The sequence below is a fragment of the Physcomitrium patens genome, chromosome 15, assembly GCF_059467195.1.
Source record: "Physcomitrium patens ecotype Gransden chromosome 15, ASM5946719v1, whole genome shotgun sequence".
Lineage (NCBI taxonomy): Eukaryota > Viridiplantae > Streptophyta > Bryopsida > Funariales > Funariaceae > Physcomitrium > Physcomitrium patens.
The window spans coordinates 12,612,196-12,635,603 of NC_143424.1; the positions used below are offsets into that span (position 1 = coordinate 12,612,196).

The following is a 23,408-nucleotide window of genomic DNA, read 5'->3' on the forward strand; positions in this document are numbered from 1 at the left end:
GGTATATAAAAAAATAAAATTAAATATAATTAAGCACTCTTTATCATGTCAATTACTATCACCTTATTAAAGATGTATTATATATTATTCTTGTATGTAAAGTCTAGAGTGCAAGCACTTTAAATTGCTTAAAAGAAGTTAAGCCATATTCATATATCAAGGATTAGAAATAAGATTTGTATAGCCTAGGTAATTAAGTATAGTTTATCTTAAAGTTTTTCTATTAAAAAATTGACTTTTTAATCACAAGGCACCTAAAGACCATAACTTATCCATATGATAAGGATTAATATAGCATTGTATTTTGGAATATATAGTCCGAGTCAATTACTCCAATTAAAGATTTTAGTATCTACATTTAATAATTTCTTGTAGATTCTTTGATAATGATTTACCCATATTTGTTCTTATTGATTAGTTTGAATTTGTTCTTAATTGCATGCCATGGAATGAAGTCCACTATGGTTATTAATCAATAATTGTTAATTATTCAAAAATCTTTGTTAAATAGTTTTGCAATCTAAAGTCTCAAGAACTTAAGGTGGAAATTTAATGCAAACTTTAGATTGTATCTTAATTTCATATTCAGTATCACCTTAAAGGGTGTAGTTAGTTGAGACAAGACTTAGATAATAATCTTCTTCGATGCTCAATTTAATTATTTCTATATCTTTGAATTAAGAATGTTCTAGTAATTTGGTACTATGAACCAAGTAGAATCATCTAACTACTAGCTTCTTTGCTTAGGTTGAAAGAAAGATAACTCATACTTGAGAAAGATTTACAAGTTTGATTGGCCAAGCTTACAATCATTAACCATCTACTTGCTAAGAAGTGCATCATCTGGGTTTATGAGGCTCAAATTTTTAAATTGCCTCTTGTGGATATAAAGTCTCTATGCAACTCAAATGCATGTTGTTATTGTTGTCTTGTAATATGACTATATAGTGAAACTATAATTAAAATTAAATTTCTAATTAATATCTATTTATTTTGATTCAATAATAATTGAAGGTATCTAAATATGGCTTTTATAAAAGCCTTAGTTTATTTTCTTATCTTAATAGTTAGTAGGTTGAAGGTTGGTTAGTACTTTTAGCTTCTAGGTTATAGAGACTCTTTTATTATGTTAAAAAGACCATAAATTAATAAAATCAGGTTAAAAGAGATTAGTATAGTTGTTATTAAGATTAAGTTGAAGGTAGGATTAGGCTAAAAAATCTTTGGAATAGATTAGATTGATACCCGAGGATCAACCATTTGTGAGACACGATCAAAATCAGACCTCTGGCCACTAAAACGACTACCTAGGACAAAATAGGGTTTCATTCAAAGATTAGAGATTAGAATTTGAGAGCTAGGTTGAATCTTGTTTTAGAGACATAAGGCTAATTTTGGTAGGATTTGTTTGGACTTTTCAATTATTGTTGAAAGTCAAGTTTTGTATTGGCAACTTGGGATTTATGCAATAAAATTAGAGCTAGCACTCTTGGCTAGTTCGTAAAATTGGTCTCAAATCTATAGTTCAAATTTTGGTAGTACTTGGTTAATTAGGTGTGCTAAATGTATGTGAAATTTTGTGATAATCCAATGATGCAATTAAGAGATATTTGGATTTTGGTACAAGAATACATCAAAAGTTGGGAGTTTAGGGTTGGATAGGGTTTTTGTGATATCTAAAGATCTACAAGTCAAATTAAGGTGAAATTTGGCAAGGTATTGGAAGACTTGAAGATCAAGCTACACACCAATTTTGAATTAAAGTTAATGGTTGGATAAGGAGAAATCACTCCTGGAACGTTTGCATCAACTATCAAGTTAGCAGCCAAGTAACATCAATGTGGTTTTTGGACATTTTCTTACAATCTACAAGTTGGATTGAAAAGAATTCTTATTAAGCATATAAAAGAATTATAATTGCATTTATAAAAAAAAATTTGTTACAAGTGAATGGTTAGATCACGAGCTATAGTATACTAAAGCTTACTAATTAGGATTAAGGTTTGTAAAAAAGATTCACAATTACCTAATTATTGAAGTAATAAGGCAATTGGAATTTATATATGGTTGATTACTAAGAAGAGTTTTTTTGAACACTTTGTATTGGATTTAAGCACTTTTGAAATAAAATTAAAATTGCATTCTTCTTATAAGGATGAAACATATTAGGATTTTTGGATATTTATAAAATACAATCTGACTTCTAAAGCCAGATGCCCAATGCATTCCCAAATAGGACGACTTGTTGTCATGATGTAACACTATTAATAGGTGAAAGATTATGGAGATTATTATAATTTAGGAGATCTTAGTTCAAAGTATTAGAACAAATTATCTTAGAAATATAGTTAATAGTCAAAGGGGTAGAAAAATTAAAAGGTACCAATGTTGCCTTTTAGAAAGGTAACTTCTACTTACTTTGTAGTACCATAAGTAAGGCAAATCAAAGTAGATTGAGAAAAATAAAGGATATAGGCATATGAAGGGAAGAGTTAGGAGTGAAAATTAGTAAAAATTACCTCAAGAAGACGAAAGTTGATAACCAAAGAGGACCGGTTATGAACCTAGGTCGAAATCAGACCGCGAGGCACAAAACCGTGCTCTAACGGCAACTCAAGGACTCTTTGGCAGATTGGAGAGTAGGGTTCGATAGAAGATTGGATAAGGTTTCTGTGGGCATTGATTTTGAGTGATTTGGAGTTGTAATGACTTTGTAAGAGCTTTGCAAAGTCAACATTTATTTCGGATGTTTTGGATTTTATGAAATAAAATAGGGTTTATATTTTAGGTGATTTCCAAAGTTTTTAGTAGATCTACGGGTGAAATTTTGTGGGATTATGATTATAGTTGTGTTTAATATGTATTGTTAATTTGAGATTGATCTAACGGTTGAATTGAGGAATATTAAGGTTTAAGTGGATCAAGGTCTCAGAAAGTAGAATTTTAGGTCTAGTAGGATTTTTTAAGATTTCGTGCAATCTACTAGTTGGATTGGAGTGAAATTTATGTGAGAAGATATTAGACTTGTTTTTCTATGTGTATGAAAATTTTGAGATGAATCGAATGGTGTAAAAGAGAGATATTGGCTCTAAAAGATTAGCATCAAGATTGGAGAAGGAGGCCGGCCAATACCCGAGCACATTTTTGAGGTTATCGTCAATTTGGTAACTCCGATCCTTTTCAATTTTTATGTACTTGTTTTGAACTTAGTTTTTAAGAAGTGTGAAAAATTTGAGTTAAGATCAACGGTTTATTAATTAGTTATTGAGGTTTAAATCTGTTGTAGGAATTACTAGGGTTTGGTTTAGGATTTGATTAGGGTTTGGTTAGGATTTGGTTTAAGGTTTGATTAGGGTTTGGATTAGGGTTTGATTAGGATTTGGTTAGGATTTGGTTTAAGGTTTGATTAGGGTTTGGATTAGGATTTTATTTAGGATTTAGGATTTAGGGTTTGAATTAGGATTTGATTTAGGATTAGGATTTGATTAGGATTTAGTTTAGGGTTTAGGATTTGGTTAGGGTTTGATTTAGGATTTAGGAATTGGATTAGGGTTTGGTTTAGGGTTTAGTTAGGATTTTATTTAGGATTTAGGGTTTGGTTTAGGATTTGGTTAGGATTTGGTTTAGGATTTGGTTGAGGTTCGGTTTAAGATTTGTTTAGGATTTGATTTAGGATTTAGAATTTTATTAGGATTTAAGATTCAATTAGTTTTGGCCTAAAGTTTTAATGAAGTTCAATAGGATTTTAACTAGAATTAAATTAAGATTGAATTGTGATATATTTGAGTGATATTTGTGATCCTTCTAACATTTCTTTAAGAATTCTTATTTTTTGTTTGAAATTTCTTTGAGGTTTTTATGAATTTGATTAAGCTTACTTAATATTATCATGGTCTAATTAGAGCATTGTTAGTATTCTATTAGAATTAGGATTTTTTTATTATAATTTCCATTCTTCTTTCTATAGCCAAGTGCTTGGAGCATTCTCAAGCAAGACTTCACGTATTACGACAACATAATACATCATGTTGTGGTTTGGCTACCATGTGAAAACATTATGTTTATATGTTTGATATATAATTTACTAAGTAACATGATAAGAGCCATGTTAGTGGATTTTTATTAGTTGTAGAATGTAATTAGATTACTACTTTAAAAGGAAGTTGTTTAAAAGAATTACTATTAGAATTTACATAACTTTATTTTCTTTTGATAGTGGCTTTTAAGATTAATTTTGGTTGATAGTAACTTTTACATATTTAAAGTCACCTTTATTAAACATAAGTGATCTTTGAAGTCTTATTTTATTTCTTTTATTTGATGTTTAGAGCATATATTATGTAAATCTTATTAAAAAAAAGATTGAAGAAGGATCTTGGAAGTAAAAAGAAAAGTTAGGACATCCATATGGATGAATGGAAATAGATGATAAAAATCTCTATTCCTATTGGCCAAAAATCAGGTCCAATGGGCTTCAAGGAGGTTGTCCAAGGCCTTATTAGGGATTAGGATTACTTTTTTGATGCCATTTGAGTTTTGGAGGCTTAGACTAGCAATTTTAGGTTTTTGGCTATGGTTTTGGTACAAATTTTGTGTGATTTGGAGTATATATGAAAGAGATATGAATGCTCAAAACTAAGGTGATGATTTTGTATCTACTATCACACTTTTGAATACAACCTATATGTACAAAAAAGAATGCAGGATCGGTGATCAAAGTTGAAGAGAGCACTTTCTTGGCTATACTTTTTATATACTGCTTGATAAATTCTAAGTTGGGATGATAGAGATATGGGAAGTTGAAGATAAGCCTTGCAATCTAAAGGTAGTAAGTAATCTAGTTTACTAGTAGTTTTGTTTTGTGCTATATCTTGAGTAATTTGATAAGATTTTGATTAAAAATTATCAAAAATGTGTATAGTCACATTAATAAACTTTATATACAAATGTTATAGTATTTGAGTTTTGGATTTTTGAGATATGAAGAAAATAGTGTTTAGATGCTTGTAAGTTAGGATTTAGAGCACTTACTAGGATTTTTAAGATGCCAAAAGATTGGTAGTGAATTTACATTTTTTTTTTTTTTTTTTTTTTTTTTTGTAGTAAAGCTTAAAGATAATGGCTACATTATGTAAGAAGTTTAGAGAAACTGAATGGTTGGATCAAGAGATATGAATTTCTAAATTTTAGGAAGAAAAAATCTTTTGTGGGAAAAATATGTTTTGAGGGGTTTTTGCTATAATTTGGGCATTATATAAAGTAAAGAGGTTTTGGAAGCCAAGATTTTGAATATTAGTTAAAGATAGAATAAATCATTTATTAGAGCTTGGCCAATGAGTAAAAACTAAACTCTCTATAGCTAGATACTCTGTATATTTCTAGATTGCAAATCACGCTACATGACAACGCCACATGTTTGTGTCTTACCTATAAGTAGTTCTTAAAAAGGCCTTTAATTTACTTAATGAAATTTTTGCATTGGCCCAAATTTCAATAAAATATCAAAGTATTAATATCAAAACATAGTTTACAATAAAAGACTTTTTGGTGAAAAAGAGTTTAATTTTACTCAAGTATGCAAGCATCTTCATTATTATATCAAGTAAAAACTTATCAATGTCTACTATAGAGATGGCCAATCCAAACGAAGTATCTAATAGTCTTATTATATAGCCTTCTTCCATCTAAATCCAATAATAATTTTATGTTTATATCAAAAGAGAGTTTTTTTTTTTTTTTTTTTTTCTTTTTTCTTTTTATCAATCCAATAAGCTCTAGATTTGGATTAATTAATGACTAAATCATAGGCATGTATCAAAGATCTTAATTAGGTTTTAAATAAATTATTATTTAGCTTTAATAATGAATAAAAAAATATTGCTTATATATTATAAGATAAATTGTTGAGCCTCTAACCTCAATAGTTTTATCTCTTTAATTAATTCCACTTTGTTAGTATAAATTTTATAGGACATATTAAGTAATGTAATGCTACTTTCCAAAGAGATTTATTTCTCCATTTTTGAAGATCAAGGTGGTCTATTGCTTAGTGATACTTTTTATAAAGGCTCCTTTAATTATATCTACTTCAATTATTTTTTGATAATATTTATCTAAAATGTTCTAATATTCTACAAAAAATTGATAGCTATACCATCCAAATATAGAGCCCATTTTTTAACCATGGTGCATGCAACTCTATGGAGTTTGGCATTTAACAAGAACTACTTCAAGAAAAATGTCATAAGTGGTATTATACTTATTAAGAGTACCTATGAGTGGATTTTTCTCCCCTCACTTAAATTTGATTTAATTAGATCATAACTTACATTAGAGGTCAATATTAATTAATGTAGAGATGCAAATCATCTATAAGATAGAAAAACCAAAATGATGTAATAATCAAGATTAATCCAACAACACAAGTTAGTTGTACTTTTTTATGATTTAATATTTAGTATTTGTAGTTCATTTAATTAAGTGCATTCCAAGACTTATTCCATCAAACTTAAACTCTGAAAATTATGAATTAAAATAAAATAAAATAAAAACAATGAATACCATGCTAGAGTGCTAATCTAGGCCTTTCTAAGGTGGTATTAATCATGTAAATCGGAGTTTGATAATGTAAAGTTAACCACGGATGAAGTTTTTATTACAAAACTTCATTTAGAATTAGAAATTCAGTAATAAACATACTTAAATATTTAAGTTCAATACTAACATGATGTTAAGATTTTTTTAAGATAAAAGATGAAAGTTGGAAGATTACAAAAATTAAAAATTAAAATTAAAAAATTAAATTAAAAATTAATTTTGAATTAATAATTAAAATTTAAGTGCAAGTTTAAAAGTAACAGAAGTAAAAGATTAAGGTTTAAAATAAAAGTTTAAAGTTGAAAATTAAAATCAAAAGTTAAAAGTCGAAGGTTAAAATTAAAATTTAAAAGGTTAAGGTTAAAAGAAACAGGAAAAAATTAAAAGATCAGATTCTTTTTTTATTTTTATTTTATTTTATCCTTAAGAGTAAGAATGGATGGAAAGATAAGAATTTAAGATTAATTTCCAAGTGAGGTAAAAGTTCTTTGAAATTATTAAATAACATTAATTAATGATAATAAGACAAATGAGTGATAATATAGCAATTTAGGTGCTAAGGGATGTGATTAGAGGGTGATTAGGGAAGAAAAACTTACTTAGAGTATGTCAAGTTGAGGGCAGCAGATCCCTTGTCGTTCAAAAATTTGCTAACAATTCCACCTAGCTCCTATGTACTTGAAGTTTTTTGTAGTTGAGGTTGACTTAGATTTTCTTCTACCTACCAAATTTCATAGTGATCCGAGGTTTGACATCCGAGATGTGTGTTTTCAAAGCAAGGCAACTTGAGCTGCCTAGGCAGCAGACCCCCTTCTACTTAAAAATTCACTAAAAATCAATTAATAGTTTAAAGTTGACAAGTATAATTTTTCCTAAAACCATACTTAGTAGAGTTCTTTTTTCAATAAATTTCAAAAAAAAATATGAGTAAATGCTAAGATAAATTTTTTCAAAGCTAGTTGTTTAACACTGCTAAGGCAACAGATCCCTATGCATTTAAAAATTCATTAAAAATTTGATATAGATTGGGAATTAGTGATTAAAATTTTGTAGTAAACTAAGCTTTAGATTGCATTCATTTCAAAAATCTATATCAAATTTGAGTTAGAGGTCACCGAGTTATAGATTTTTTTAAGCCGATGCTTTTACACTGCCAAGGTAGTAGACCCCTGCCACTATGAAAAACTCGCCAAAAATTCGTCACAACTTCATATCAGACGTGCCTTATGATGTTACAAAGCTAAAGGTGAGTAGAATCTGCTTACAAAGTTTCTTAGGAAGAAAATAAAAAGAGATAGATTGAGCGAGTTAAAACCAAGGCCATACAAGTTTTAAGAAGAAGATTTGCATTCTCAAGATGGAGGAACATTTTGCCATGGCTTCACCACAAGAAGATGGAGAGAGTGAAGGAGCTTGGTCATCCAAGCCCTTTAAACTAGGTAGAAGAAGGCCCAAAAGTGGTGGACACATCTCCACCATCAAAATTGGAAAATTCCTAACTAAGAACAAGGGTCCTCAATAATTCTCAACCCAAATCCGATTTCAAGGCTAGAAATGCCTAGAACTCAAAAACTAACATCTTTTTGGTGAAACTAACACCACTAATGTCTCTAAAACATATTTTTATTCTAAGATCAACTATTCACAAGCCCAAATTTGAGTTCTAAATCATAAAAATCAATTAATTTGCTAATTTAGTTGTAAATTTCAACTATAATTCTAATTCTAATTAGCCTACTTGGAAATCAGCAAGAGTTCTTGCCATCAAAGCCTTCATAATCACCATTCTTCAATTTAAACTCCCTTAAGCATGAACTCTTGGCAAATCCAAAACCTAATTGTAAATTGGCCTTGAATTTGTGATTTTTTCCAATTTTTCTTTTTTTTCAACTTCAAGTAGTGATTAAAATCACTATGAGAGGAAACTCCACCAAAAATTTAGCTTGTCTCCATCTTTTTAAGATCATCATTAATTTAACAATTAGACTTTATATTTTTAATCCAATTAAATTACAAAATAAAATTTAAGCTTAAAAAACTTCAAAATTAATTAAAAAGATAGAACAATTAGGTTTAAGAAACTTTCTAACCATAGTCAAATTAGAAATTAGCTTTTGGATTGAAAATTAAGATTGTGGATTAATTTAAGATATAATTCCTAAGAATTAGAAGAGAAATTCTACTAAAATTGTAGTTTTATTACTAAAAAAAGATTTAAAGTAATTCAAGAAAAAGAAATTATAGACCTTTTAAATTTAATATTTTTTCTTTTAAATTTTAAAATTATTAATCAATCTACTAATTAGAAGTATCCATCTAATTAACAACCTAAAAATATGATCAAAGTCATAATCAACTAAAAAACTAATTTAGATCTATTAATTAGTTATATTAGCATTAAAATTAATAAAAATATGTTAAAAATTACAAAAAGAATTGTAACTAACCATTGGAGCTTTTAATTATGCTCACAACACCTCTAAGATTTTTGCTTCAATTTTTAAGTAGACTATATCTCTAATATTATAATTATACAACTTTATATAGTAAGTCACGTATTCTATTACAATAGCCTAATTGCATACAATCTATTCTCTATTTTTTTTGTACAGTTTAGATATGATGGATTAAATAAATTTCTTTCAAACCGCTATAAAAAATTCTTTTGTTATTGAGTTTATTTTTATTTTTTATTAAAAACGACCTCTAAGGCATTGTCCAACTAGCTTGTGGATTTCAAATGTAAGTAATTCTTCTTGAAAATTCTTTGTATGTGCTTATGGTGTCATATTGTAATTGATTATAATATGTAAAAATTAGTTATGACATATAATATGTTCATAAGTCTTAGTGTTTGTTAGAATGGTTAATAGATTTATTTAAAGAGAGTGGCTATAAAAAACTTTATTTTAAATTTTATCTATTTTGATTATAGTATTTAAAAAAATTATAGGACCTAAATATTTAGTATGAAGCCTTGAGAGGAGATTAGAGCCTAAAGAAAAAAATCTAAACTAGTAGGAGGCTTATTGGGAGGGATGAAAGGAAAGCATAGTTGGATGAAGGCAACGAATGGGGATCTTCATTCCTATTGGTCAAAGGCCATGCCCAATGGGCTTTAAGGAGGTTGTCCAAGGCCTTATTAAGGATTCGAGCTCTAGAGGCTAGGATCATCAAGTTTAGGTTTTTGCGTACGGATTGGATGTAAAATTTGTGTGATTTGGAATTTTTATGAAGGAGTTATTGGCACTCAAAGTTAAGGTGTCAATATCATACCTACTATCATTCTTTAGAGAATAACATATGTTTATGAAGAATAACAAAGAATCAGCAATTAGGATTCAAGAGAGCACTTCTTCAACTATACTTTTTATATACTATTTGATGAATTTGAAGTCTGGATGAAGAATTTATAGAGAGTTAAAGTCAGTGCATCCAAATCAAAGGCAGTAAGTAAGTGATTTTGTTCATAATAATGGTTGGAGCCATATCTTGAGTTTTTAGACGAATTTTTGACTCAAACCTTTTGGAAAAGGTATATTATTGTATTAAAAAGCTATACATATAAATTTTGTGGCATTTGAGTGTTTAATTTGTGAGATATAAAGAAATTTACACGTGGGTGTATAAAAACTAGGATTTGAAGCTCCTGCTAGGATTTTGTTGATATCTTAAGATATGCGATGAATTTATAGTTGAAATTTGTTGTGATAGTTTTTAGAATTGCATCAATAATTCATGTAAAATTTGAGTGTGTTTGAATGGTCGGATTGGAAGACATAAGTTTTTGAAGTTCAAAAATAATATCCCATAAGGATATATAAGGATTTAGAGTTTTTTTTAATCATATTTTGGATGTTTTTGGGAAATTCAGACTTATATATTTGGTGTAATTATTCCTAAAAAGTGTTACATATATATATAAACTTAGTCTTTCTTATATCAAGACTTGATTGAGCAATTAGTAGCAACCAAGAGCTCAATGCTTTCTTGAAGCAAACTCTCTCTACCCTGAGAATGGAGACTTGTTGTCAATATTTCTTTTAAATAATTCTTTAGCCCTTATCAATATTATCCTTTATTCTATTTCATTTCTTCAACCTTCATCATATTTCTACTTCTAATATTCTTTGTAAAATTAAATAAGTTTTTTAGAATTTAATAAAAAAACTTGGAAGTAGGCCTTTTCTTTTTGCCTAGATCCTAGAAATTACCTCTTTTACTTTTTGGTCTATCTTATATTAGGTATTCATTTTATAATCTACTTTCTTCCTTCTTTTGTCATACAAGACTAATTTCATATGGATTATAAGATGGTGAGACATTATGTCATCTCTTAAAATTATGTAGTTTTGTATTGAATCACAAAGACTTGTAATTTCATTGCTTAAGACATAAAAGTAGTTGAACCTTCCTAAGATTTAGTAGCCATCTCTTTGCTAATTGTTTCACAAGTAATGAAGTTAATCTTTATATATGAATGGATTTGTCAAGTATAGATGCACCTTAAGTTGTTTCCAAAATTAATTTCTGTCTAATTGACAAGAGACAATTATAGTGGGAATTTTTTTCAGGTGATCATTCTACCATATTAAAGTTTTCATTGATATGCCACAAGAAATTAGAATGTAGGCCAAGAATTGGTTCTTATCAAAATACTACCATTTCTTTGAAACAGTTGGAAGTATATATATATATATATATATATATATATATATATATATATTAAAGATATCAAGGTTCCTCTTCCTTCTAAAAAAGTTGCTATTGTAGATCCATATTACTTGATTGTGTATAATTTTTCTATTATTGATAACAAAAAAAGTCAACTTGTTAGCCTCTAATGTGTACATCTTTTCTCCTTCTTTGACTTGTTCTTTTCAATTTGTTGAAGATATAGCTTTTATTAGCTTTTATTATCTATTACTTGATTTTAGGCTATAAAGACTTATAAATTTTGCATATACAATTACTTCTTAATTTTTATTTTTAAAATATTATTATATTTAATTATTTCATTTTTTTCTATTCTATTTATTTTATGTTTATTTTTTAATTCATAATTATTGAACATAAAAGATTTAATAATGATGATGATAAATAAATAGAGTCCTAAATGATGAAACTACCTTAAGATTTGCTTGACTTGGTGAATTTTGATGATATTGGATGTTGAAGTATGTTTGGTATTATTTCTATTGCCATAGTTGGATTCTTGCTACAACTCCTATTCTATAGAAAGTATGTTATATTTGTGCCTAAATCTGATAGTCTTTAAAAGTATAGCTCTTCGGTATTAGTCATGTTTAAATTAATTAACGTTTTAGCTAGTATTTCATTCACTTCCTTAGTGAAGACATGTATATATTAAGATTTATGAGAAGCGATTGGCTCCTTGTCACTTCTTGTATTGGATAGGATTTCTATTTCAGCCCTATCAAGTAGTTGAGTAAAAATATTATTCGTCGTTTCTACTCATTCACTACAATATTTAATAGAGAGAAGGAATTGAATTCTTTAGTACTTTTATTTGGCAAGCAATTATAGTATAATCTCATGAGCTTTGACATAAGGAGGTATTATGTCTTGAAGATGATATTTCTTTAGTTAGTTCCAATATCATCTCCTTATAATTGAACAAGTGCAATATTTGTTGTACTTTGGTGGAAGCTATGAATTAAAGGTGATTCAATTTAAATTATTATGGATACATGTGTAGACTTTAGAGCTGTATTCACTATGGATAAGAATTGAAAGTCTTTTATAGTATTTTTGTATAACTAATTAGAATTGATAATAGTCTTATAGTTAGTTGAAACTTCATGTAGAGGCAAAGCATTTGTCAGATTGGTACTCCATTCTATAGCTCCAAAAAAATTAGTATGATGGCAATAGTTTGTTGTACAATTTGAGTCCTACTTTTGAATTGGAATCGGATCTTATTTGTCTATAGAGAAACTAAAGTGACTTGTAGTTGTCATAAAACTTTGGCTTTCTTTTTATATCCTCTTCTTCCTAAAATAAATCTTTCTTTGTCTTTTAGTACCTTCATTTATGAGATACCTCCACCTATAAATGTCAAGTGTAAAAATCCTCAAATTTATATGGAGTAAGTGTCAAGGATAAGAACTCGATGAAAAATAAATTCAGACAAGTGAGCCTTCACTCAAAGTAAGGTAACAAAATATAAATAAACAAGTATGTATATTGAAAGAGAAATTGGAATGGCTATTGCCAAAAGACAAGAAAATTTGAGATCCTTGAAACTAGACTGGAAGCAAAAAAGGAGTTGATAAGAGTGAAGAAGGCTTCACTCTTGTCTCTATATATACTATCTAACTAGGGATTATGTGGCGACGTTTTATGGGACCTCCAATATGTGTTGACTTTGTAGGACACATGCCTTGACTTACAAGGCAAGTTTTTTTATGTGTCGACCACATAGTTAGCTTGGTCTTCAAGCTAACGACATATGTGGCACATCGCCAACTTGTTGACCACGTTTCTAATCCAAAAATTCAATTAAAGATACCTATGAAGTCAAAGCAGCATCTATGAAGCTTTTAAGAAGCTTCCATATCAAATACTATAGAATTAACTTACTTTTATCTACTTTTACTTATTTCTTCCTATTTGTATATGTAATTACTGGCTTACATGAGTATGTCCATGACATTACCCCCCCTTCTAGGGACGAGTTCCATGAGGAGCGGTCATCATATGTTGAAGAAATCTATGATGCAACGAATTGTATTCCCCACATACTCTGATCTTTGTTCTCTTCGAAGATCATTGATAGGGCCTGTCAATCATCGATAGTATCTCATACCAAGGCGGGAAGACCACCCAATTATTTGATCATTGTTTAGGCCTTTATAATTTCCTTCGAATAGAACATTTGGAATACCATCAGGAGTTGTTCCTACTTCTAGAAAAATCACCAAACATCGGGAGTCTCTTCCCAAGTCGTGATACCAAACGCGTTGTATCTCTCCATCTATTCGAGGAAGAACATGTCGTTTTTGAAGATCTTCATCTTGATTGCATCGTCTTGAAAGTTGTGACAATTGTAATCTCTCATCTAGTAGGTCAGCAAATGAAGGCTCTTAAGTCGAATCCACTGGTTGTTGGTTCTCCATCTCCTGAGCGTCACAACTACAAAGAAGCTACAAATAAGGATTGAAAGTAGAATGTTATCTTGCCTAGATCTTGTTTCTTTTGTAAAGAAGATTTTAATCTTGATTTTGATCAATGTCGTCGATGAAAAGCCTCCATCGCCTTTGCTGCATTTACAAGATTCTTTACTGGCTCCCATGTGCATTGTCGTGTTGTAACACGATTATACTGTGAAAATATAAAGAAAGAGGACTTTTATTAATGTTCAGTTACCTCGAATATTGGGAGCAATGACCAATTCCAGTGCAAATACTGAGAGGCTAGGTTCAGTCACCCCGTTACAATCAGTCGGGGCATACTGAAATGCTCCATTCGATTCCAATAACGGGAGTCAGTAGGAAGGAAAAGGACCAATTCACACGACGGGTGAGCCTGGTTCGAAGAGCCAATTGGATCCAATTTCAAGAATCCAATCCGGGTCCTCTTACCCAATATGAGACCTGAATCGGTCGGGCAACCCAATGCAGTCTAATTACGAAAAAATCCAGGTCTTACTATAGGCCTCAGCCAATCTGACGCAAAGGACCAATTTGATCCAATTACGGGAACATCCGGATCTTACTACTGGACTCTTACCTGATATGAGACCTGAATTGGTCGGGCGACTCAATGTGGTCCCGATTACGGGGTTTCGATTCTGTTTCAGGCTGTCCTGTTCTCTATGCCGTTTTAGGGAATGTTGTTTTCGGTAAAAGGATCTCTTAAAGATAAAAATGAAGGAGAAAGCTCTAACGGCGAGAGCCAATTCCGGATCCAAGCCGGGGAGAGCCAATTCCAGATCCAAGACGGAAGATTAAAGAAATTCACAGGCTAGGGTTTGAAAGAGGGGAGAATTAGGGTTAAAGGGGAGGAAGGTTAAGAGATGGGAGGTTTTTTCAGTGGGGTTTTTTCAGTGGGGTTTTTTCAGATCGGGTTTTTGGATCGAAGAGCTAGCTTCAAGCTCTTTTCAAGGTCACTAGGTTGGTTTCATTAGGGGGTTTTTTTCAGATCGGATTTTTGGATCGAAGAGCTAGCTTCAAGCTCTTTTCAAGGTCACTAGGTTGGTTTCATTAGGGGGTTTTTGGATCGAAGAGCTAGCTTCAAGCTCTTTTCAAGGTCACTAGTTTGGTTTCATTAGGGTTTGTGAGGGGAGAGCAATCGCTGCTCAAAGTCAGTGTTTATTTTGGTGTTTCGGATTTTATATAAAACATTGATGGTTTGCATTCTCAATCGGTTTGTGCAAGTCGTGTAGCATCTATAAATCAAAATTTGGTATTGTCTGGATAGTTGAGTGTGCTAAGTGTATACAAAAAATTGTGTTAATCTAACGATGCAATGAAGAGATATCTGGGTTTTAGTACAAAGGGTTGTCGGAAGTTGGCAGTCTAGGGTTGGATAGGATTTCTGTGATATCTGAAGATCTACTAGTTGGATCGACGTAATTTTTGGCTTGGTAATAGAAGATTTGGAGATCAAGCGGCTATTCAATTTTGAGCTAGAGTTAACGGTTGACAAAGGAGAAATCACTTCTAGAGTTTCTACATCAAATTTCAAGGTTGCGGCCGAGTGTCATCAGTGCGGTTTCTGGGCGTTTTCTTGCAATCTATAAGTTGGGTTGGGTTGAAATTTTCTGAGCATATAGAAGGCTTATACTGGTATTTCGGTGCAAAATTTCACACTAAGTGGACGGTTGGATCAAAAGTTACAGCTTGTCAAAGCTCATTGGCTAGGATTAGGGCTTGTTAAGAAAAACAAAAATAACTTAATTATAAAAGAAATAAAGCAATTGGAATATTGTATGGTTAAAATGACTATGAGGAGTGTTTTAAAATACTTGGAAATTGATATTTCAATTATATTCTTCATACATGGATAAAATCTATTAGGGTTTCTTTGTTATTTGTAAAAACAACTATACCTTCCACAGCCAGATACCCAGTGTATTCTCGAACAAGACAACACGTAATACGACAGCGTTCACTAATAACATATCCATACCAATGGACGAGATATTCCAATTTATTTCAGCGTCGCCTTGAATCTAAGACTTCTTCTACTTCAAACTCTTCATTATTGTCCACTTCTATAGGAAGAGGTGGACCTTGTTGTCTTCTTGGTATGTCCACTATCTTGTATGGTTCAAGAAGAGACACGTGGAATACTGGATGGATTTTTATTGACTCCGGTAGATGTAAATGATATGCAACTAGATTGATTTGTGCAGAAATAGAAAATGGTCCAAGCCTTCGATAGTCCAACTTGTCGCAAGGACAAGTGGTCTTGATATTGTGACAAAGTAGCCATACTTTATCACCTAAGTGGAATGGTGGTTGTTCATTTCAATAGACATCCGTATTGACCTTTTATTATTCTTGAGCTTCTTTTAAGTGCGCCAACATCGTTGCAAGTAGCTCTGACAAATGAATTTCCAAATCTTTAGAAGCAGCATTATAAACTTTTGAAAAGTCAAAAGTATCAAGTCGTGGATGATAACCATAATTAGCAAAGAAAGGTGTTTTGTAGAAGAATGTACTGTATTATTGTAAGCAAACTCTGCTAGTGGCAAAAGCGTTATCCAATCATCTTGTTGGTAGTTAATGGTACATCTTAAATATTGCTCCGAAACTTGATTAACACGCTCCGTTTGTCCATCAATTTGAGGATGGAATGCCGAAGATAGTTTTATATCTACTTTTAGAATCTTGAAAAGAGTCTGCCAAAATCTTGATACAAATTGAGTTTCCCTATCTGATATAATATCCTTGGGTAATCCATGATAGCGATAGATATTGTCAAAAAAGAGCTTAGCTGTTTCTTCACTTGTGATAGATTTTGTACATGGTACAAAATGTGCCATCTTGGTAAAACGATCTACTATCACAAATATAGAGTCATAAGAACCTGAGATTGGAAGATCCGTGATGAAGTCTATAGAAATAGAAGAGCATGGTTGTTCTGGAATATGTAATGGCTGAAGAAGTCCAAAAGATCAATGATGAGGAATTTTTTATCTTGAGCAAACATCACATGATTGTAAAAAATCTTTGATTGCCTTCTACATTTGAGGCCACCACAAATCCCTAGATATCAGCTCCAAAGTCTTATTTTATCTACAATGTCCTGCTGTTGGGAAGTCGTGATAAGCTTGAAGAATACGTAAACGTGCTTATCCTTCTAGAACATATAGGCATCCTTCAAAATAGAGTAGGTTGTTCTTAAACTCGAATTTAGAGGGATCATGAGATTTAGAAGAATTATTCTTGATATCATGAACAAGAGGGTCTGAAGACATACTTAACTGGACTTTCTTGAAAAAAGTTAAATCAACAGTCAATGTTGATTTTATTGCTTGAAGATGAAATTGCTCCGGCTTCAAGAGAACCATCCTTTGTTGCTCAAAAGTTATATCTCCTTCTTTTGGTGCAAGATAAGAATGTCTAAACAAGGCATCGGACAAACCTTATTATTTTCTTGATCGATAAGTGATGATAAACTCGAATCTTCATATAAACATGCTCCAACGAGCTTGACAATGATTTAATATATGTATTGACATGAAATATTCGTGGTTCTTCTAATCCGTATACATGGTGACTGGATTGGAAGCGCCTTCTAGATAATGATGCCATTCTTGAAAAGAATCCACAATTGCAAGAAGATCTTTGTCATGGATCTCATAATTGATTTCTGCTGTTGAGAATTTTCTTGAATGAAAGGCTACTGGATGAAGTTTATCATCTGTTCCCATTTGTGACAAAACCACACCCAGAGCAAATTCTGATGCATTTATTTCCATAAAGAACGCTTTGGAAAAATCAACACAATACAAGATTGGTGCAGAAACAAACGCTATTTTCAAAGATTCAAAAGCAACTTTCGCTTCTTGATTCCATTAAAGTTTGTCTTTACAAGTCAAATGTGTAAGTGGAGCTGCAACTCAAGAAAAGTCTTTGATGAAGATCCGATAGTAGTTTGCAAATCCCAAAAAGCATTGGACATCTCTTACCATTTTTGGGATCTTCCAATTTATAATAGTTTGAACTTTCTTAGGATCCTCATAAGTCCATCATTTGAAATGATGTAACCTAAGAAATCGACTTGAATATTGTGGAATATACACTTTTCTATCTTGGCATAAAGTCTTGCATCTCTTAATTTTTGTAACACATGACGAACATGAAGTTCATGTTCATCTGGATTCTTAGAATAGATCAAATTGTCGTCTAGATAACATACCACAAAATCGTCCAAAAAATCTTGAATAACATCATTTATTAGATATTGAAAAGCTGTTGGTGCATTTGTAAGTCCAAAAGGCATGATGTTGGATTCAAAATGTCCATACCTAGTTCAAAACGTAGTCTTCCATTCATCTCCTTTTTTGATGCGTACTAGATTGAATGCTCTCCGGAGATCTATTTTTGTATAGATCTTAGCTTGATTCAGCTAATCAAGAAGTCCAGATATTAAAGGTAGTAGATACTTATTCTTAATGGTAATCTTGTTGAGTCCTCGATAATCAACACACATCCGCAATGATCCATCTTTTTTCTTCACAAATAGAATTGGAGCTATTGAATTCTGTCGGAGATTTAGAATAGCATATGAAATTCTTAGCTAGATTTTCTTCAATATACTTCTTGAATTCAGTCAATTCATTTTGTGATAAATTGTAGATTGGTCCGAATGGTGGTTGTGCTCCTTCTTGAAGGTCAATTGAGCAATCATAGGGACGATGTTCCGGGAGTGTATCCGCATTTTTTTTTTCAAATACATCTTGAAATTCTTGATATTGGCTCGGAATGCTACTTGAAGTCTTTCCTCTAATAGAAACAAGTGTGACATAAGTAATATATGGTGATTCTTTCATAGCAGCATGCAAGAAAGCTTTTGCACTTATAAACACGGGTTTAATTGAAGTGGACTTATGACTCTCTACTTGATTAATTACACTGTTAGTTATACTTTTAGAAAAAATAAGAGTTCGGAAAATCCAATCTATTTGAGGATTGTATTTTTCTAACCACGATAAACCTAAAATAACTGGAATAGAGGAAGATCTAATGATGTTAAATACTACAAAGCTATTATGACTATTGATTATTAATTCTATAGGAAGGATTTTGTGAGTAATATCTCTAGAAGACAATGGACGACCATCTATGACTTCTACATGAATATATTTAGTTTTCTTTACTAAAGATATGCTATGTCTTTTAATAAATTCTTTATCTAAGAAACACGTTGAAGCTTGTGAATCTAACAAGGTAGAGGCTTTGTAATGTTTAGGTCCTAAAATAACATTTAATGTAAAACAAGGAGAGGACTCTGAGGAGAGAATAGGACCTTTACTAGATGTTGTACAAGGTTCCAGCCGCACGGTCCCTATTGTAGCTCGACAAACTCGTTTTTTGACATATTTTCTTTCATAGCCATATTCCTCATTTTTTGGTTGCATCGTTTCTTTGGACAATGTTGAGCAGTGTATTTTGGTTCTCCACAATATACCTTTTTGCACTTCACAGCAAAGTCAATTGTTTGACTCAATGTTTGAGGATTAGGTAAGTTGAACATTAATTTTTTTACCTCATATTGTAATCCGTAGAGAAATTAGCTAATAGGTGCAATATCATCTCACTTGATATCAGTTGTAAGTTGTCGAAATTATGAAGCATACAACGTTACTGATTGATTACCTTGTCGTAAAATACGGATCTTATTGGTTGTAATACGAATTACATCATGTTCTCCATACATGGCTCGAAACTCTACCAAAAAAGCCTCTAAATTATCTAATATTGGATCTGGTTGTTCAAGAAAAGATGAAAACCATGATAGTGCTGAACCTAAAAGAAGCGTACCAATGAATCTAACTTGCGAACCTAGAATTGGATAGCTTTGGGGTTGAAGTTCAATCACAAGTTACACTTGATTGATAAATCCTCGAAACTTGGATCTTTTGCCATCAAACTTCTCGGATAGGATAATTCTTGGTTCTCTAACATTGAAAGGACGTTCTACCATAGGAGAAAGGACATGGTTTGGTGTAGATGTTGAAGCAGCTCCAACCATTTCTATATCTTCACTTCCTGCTTGATTCTTCACTCTTAATCAATATGTCCATTCCTCCAACCATTTCTATATCTTCACTTTCAAAGCTCTGATATTGTAGGTGTACTCTTGTCAATTTGTCAAGGATAAGAACTCGATGAAAAAGTAATTCAGACTAGTAAGGCTTCACTCAAAGTAAGGTAAGAAAATATAAATAAACAAGTATGTATATTGAAAGAGAAATTGGAATGGCTATTGCCAAAAGACAAGAAAATTTGAGATCCTTGAAACTAGATTGGAAGCAAAAAAGGAGTTGATAAGAGTGAAGAAGGCTTCACTCTTGTCTCTATATATACTATCTAACTAGGGATTACGTGGCAACGTTTTATGGGACCTCCAATATGTGTTGACTTTATAGGACACATGCCTTGACTTACAAGGCAAGTTTTTTTATGTGTCGACTACATAGTTAGCTTGGTCTTCAAGCTAACAACATGTGTGGCACATGGCCAACTTGTTGACCACATTTCTAATCCAAAAAGTCAATTAAAGATACCTATGAAGTCAAAGCAACGTCTATGAAGCTTCTAGGAAGCTTTCATATCAAATACTATAGAATTAACTTACTTTTACCTACTTTTATTTACTTCTACCTATTTATATATGTAATTACTGGCTTACATGAGTATGTCCGTGACAATAAGGTCCAATATTTTTTTGGCTACCTCCTTGCTTGATGCCTTTAGGTAGAAGAATCCACAATTGATGTCATTGCTAGACACTGCATTGTTACTACAATGTCTTATATTTAGTTTTGTCAATCACATCAAAAACATTGAGGAAGTGAGTTTGCGACCTATAAAATTAGCAACCACCATATAACTGTCAACCACGTCAAAAACATTAGGGGAGTGAGTTTGCGACCTATAAAATTAGCAACCACCATATAATCCTCTTGAAATCATTCCTTTGTAGCTACCACATCCTCCAAGGTGTGTATCCATTTCTTAACCTTCTTGATGAAGAAGCTAGCATAGTTCCATGTTAAGCTTTTGGACAAGTTTTTTCTCTTTGTTGGTTTGGTTTGGTTCATGATTAATCCTTTGTGCTATTGCCAAATGGACTTTGCAAAGTCTCTCTTGTAGGCCATGGGTTTAGAAGAAGTGTATGATTTCACAACATTTGCTTAAGAAAGAGCCATTAGATGGGAAATCCTAACAAATCCTAATTAATTTCTTTTCTAAAAAAAAAAATGTTTGCTTGGTATCTAACCTAACAATAAATGAGGACTACCTTCAAAAAATTACTAGCACAAGGTGTAGATCTGTGTAGTTGAGAAGCAGATTGAGCATTAGAAGCTATACAATCACGTCCTGTAGACATCGCCATCGCCACAAGTTTTCGCCATTGCTTCCCCTGTGCAATACTTAACTACCGTGAATCGCGGAGCACCATCTTTCCGCCGAACGCCAGGACCTTCGATTGATGGAAAATTTCATTACTACAACCTGGTACAGCCTGGTGACCTAGCCATGCTATTGAGGCACTGGTGTAGGGTGTTCTATCCTAGTTGAAGGACAGAGAATAGCTAGTTTCTTATCTCTAACCCATGTGACTGCCAGAAAACGTCAAAAGCCTTGGGAGTACCAGGGTGCTTTCAAAGCACGTGAGTTTCTGATTAATTGCCGTAAAGCTGAGAATGATGACGTCTAATCCAAATGAGTACGTGATCGACGCGGTGGCTGTGGCTAGTTCACTTTGTTTGCGCGACATCAGTTGTTCCGTGTAAACACGTTCAGCTTTACCAACAGTATTTACCGACAGTATGGTCGTTGACAGCTTCTGAGTTAACATAATCGGGTGGGTGCATTACTTTTACAGTGAACAGTCAGATCAGCTCGTCTGTAGCAAGCTTTTGATATTCTCGTGAGATTTTGAAAGATGGATGATGGTTTTGGAATGGTTGCACCACGATACAACCAGTCGAAACGTAACAAAGGTTTTCAGAAGCATTGCAGATGGTATTCACGTGGGCAAGAAACTGTTAAATCAATTTTCTGTGCAGATCATGTATGGATTCGCTCAGCTGTTTTGATGAGTTGGGAGACGTGCACATTAGAGAAATCAAGTTGAGCACTCCCGTGAATACACAAATGTGTAAAAAGAAACGAGGCCACATAAATATGAGAGCAAGCGAAGCCTTCATTCACAACTTGAGGCAGTGAACAAGACGAGTAAAGTCCACCAAGCCAGACGGACAGGCCGAACATGCAGCTTGTCCAGAATGCACTCCATTAAAAAAACCTCATTCGAGTTTCTACTTATCACACAGTTAGATCCAAAGCCATGGAACTGTCACTCCATGGCGAAACGGCACACAGAAATGCCTCGGAATCATTCTACTTAAACACAAGTGCTCCATGCGTCTAACAAGATGCAACGATGAGTCTGGATCACCACCAGGATTTCTTAGGTGCCTCTTCTTCCTCCTCGTCGTCATTGCGACGAGAGCCGTAACCGCCATAGCCTCTGTTTTCATCTTCATCCTCCTCGTCATCGTTCTTCTTCTTGCGGCGACCTGAGTAACCATCAGATCCCTCGTCCTCGCTGTCCTTCTTCTCACGCCTGCCTCTAGAACCGTCAGACCCCTCGTCCTCGCTCTCATTCTTCTTCTTACGACCATACCCACCTCCGTAACCAGATTCCTCTGTCTCCTCGTCGTCTTTCGTGCGACCGTACCCACTTCCATATCCTTCCTCCTGAGGAACTCCACCATACGAGGTTCGCGAATAGCTTGAGTGATACTGCTCATGGCGCTCATCGCTATGGACGCGCCTCGACTGTTGATACCGCAGCTCCTCCGGCACCTCATCATCATAATCACGTCTAGGATTCCGGTTTCCATGCCCCTCTTCCTCGTAAGACTCTTCCTCTTCGCCGTAGGCAGGTCTTGGCTTGAGGTACCCAGACTCCTTCCCGTATGAAGGATGGCGGCGTCCGTAGCCAGTTTCCACACCCTCATCCGGCTGAGCCTCATCGTTGCGTCGGCCAGTTCGATCACGGCCACCACCATACACTTCTCCAGGTCTGGGATGGCCGCCGTAGATCGATGGCCCCGGCGGTCCACGCCCGTATGGGTTGCTCTCGTTGCCATATTCCACCTCTTGCTCCTCGTCATCCTCACCGTAATCGGTCCGGCGGTAGCCACATTCCTCATCAGCTCTCCTTATGGATCCGTAGGCCTCTTGCTGGTCATAGCCTCCTTGGTAAGGAACTGGATCATAATCATCGTAGTTCTCCAACTCTTGAAACCTGTGAACCATCGCACTAAATCGGTCACTACACACATAAAGCGATAGAATATCTGATTGATGTGTCAACCCAACCACTACAACCGAACACTGAAGTTAAGCTCTGTGAATTGCGAAGCTGACTGCTCGATATAATGTAGTGATCTATCACGCGCTAGGGGTATGCACAATAAAATTTGCGTCGACAGTCCGTGGGGTGCTCGGCGCTTTTATTTCCAACTATTTGTCACGGCAACTCGTTCTTCGCTCGTGGAAGCCGGGCGACGCGTGATGCCCTGACAGCTTCGTGTTCAT

At 33.1% G+C, this 23,408-nt stretch overlaps 1 protein-coding gene across 1 annotated transcript; it reads right to left on the bottom strand.

Moving 5' to 3' along the window:
* Positions 1-22,038: 22,038 nt before the first annotated feature.
* On the bottom strand, positions 22,039-23,403 carry LOC112292647 (uncharacterized). Its single transcript, XM_024541341.2, has one exon. The coding sequence runs from the start codon at positions 23,124-23,126 to the stop codon at positions 22,257-22,259; it is 870 nt and encodes a 289-aa protein (XP_024397109.1). The 5' UTR covers positions 23,127-23,403; the 3' UTR covers positions 22,039-22,256.
* Between the last annotated feature and the right edge of the window lie 5 nt (positions 23,404-23,408).

What these genes read in the sequence shown, in the direction of transcription:
- LOC112292647 (XM_024541341.2), bottom strand. Translation starts at nt 23,126, where the DNA reads ATGGTTCACAGGTTTCAAGAGTTGGAGAACTACGATGATTATGATCCA.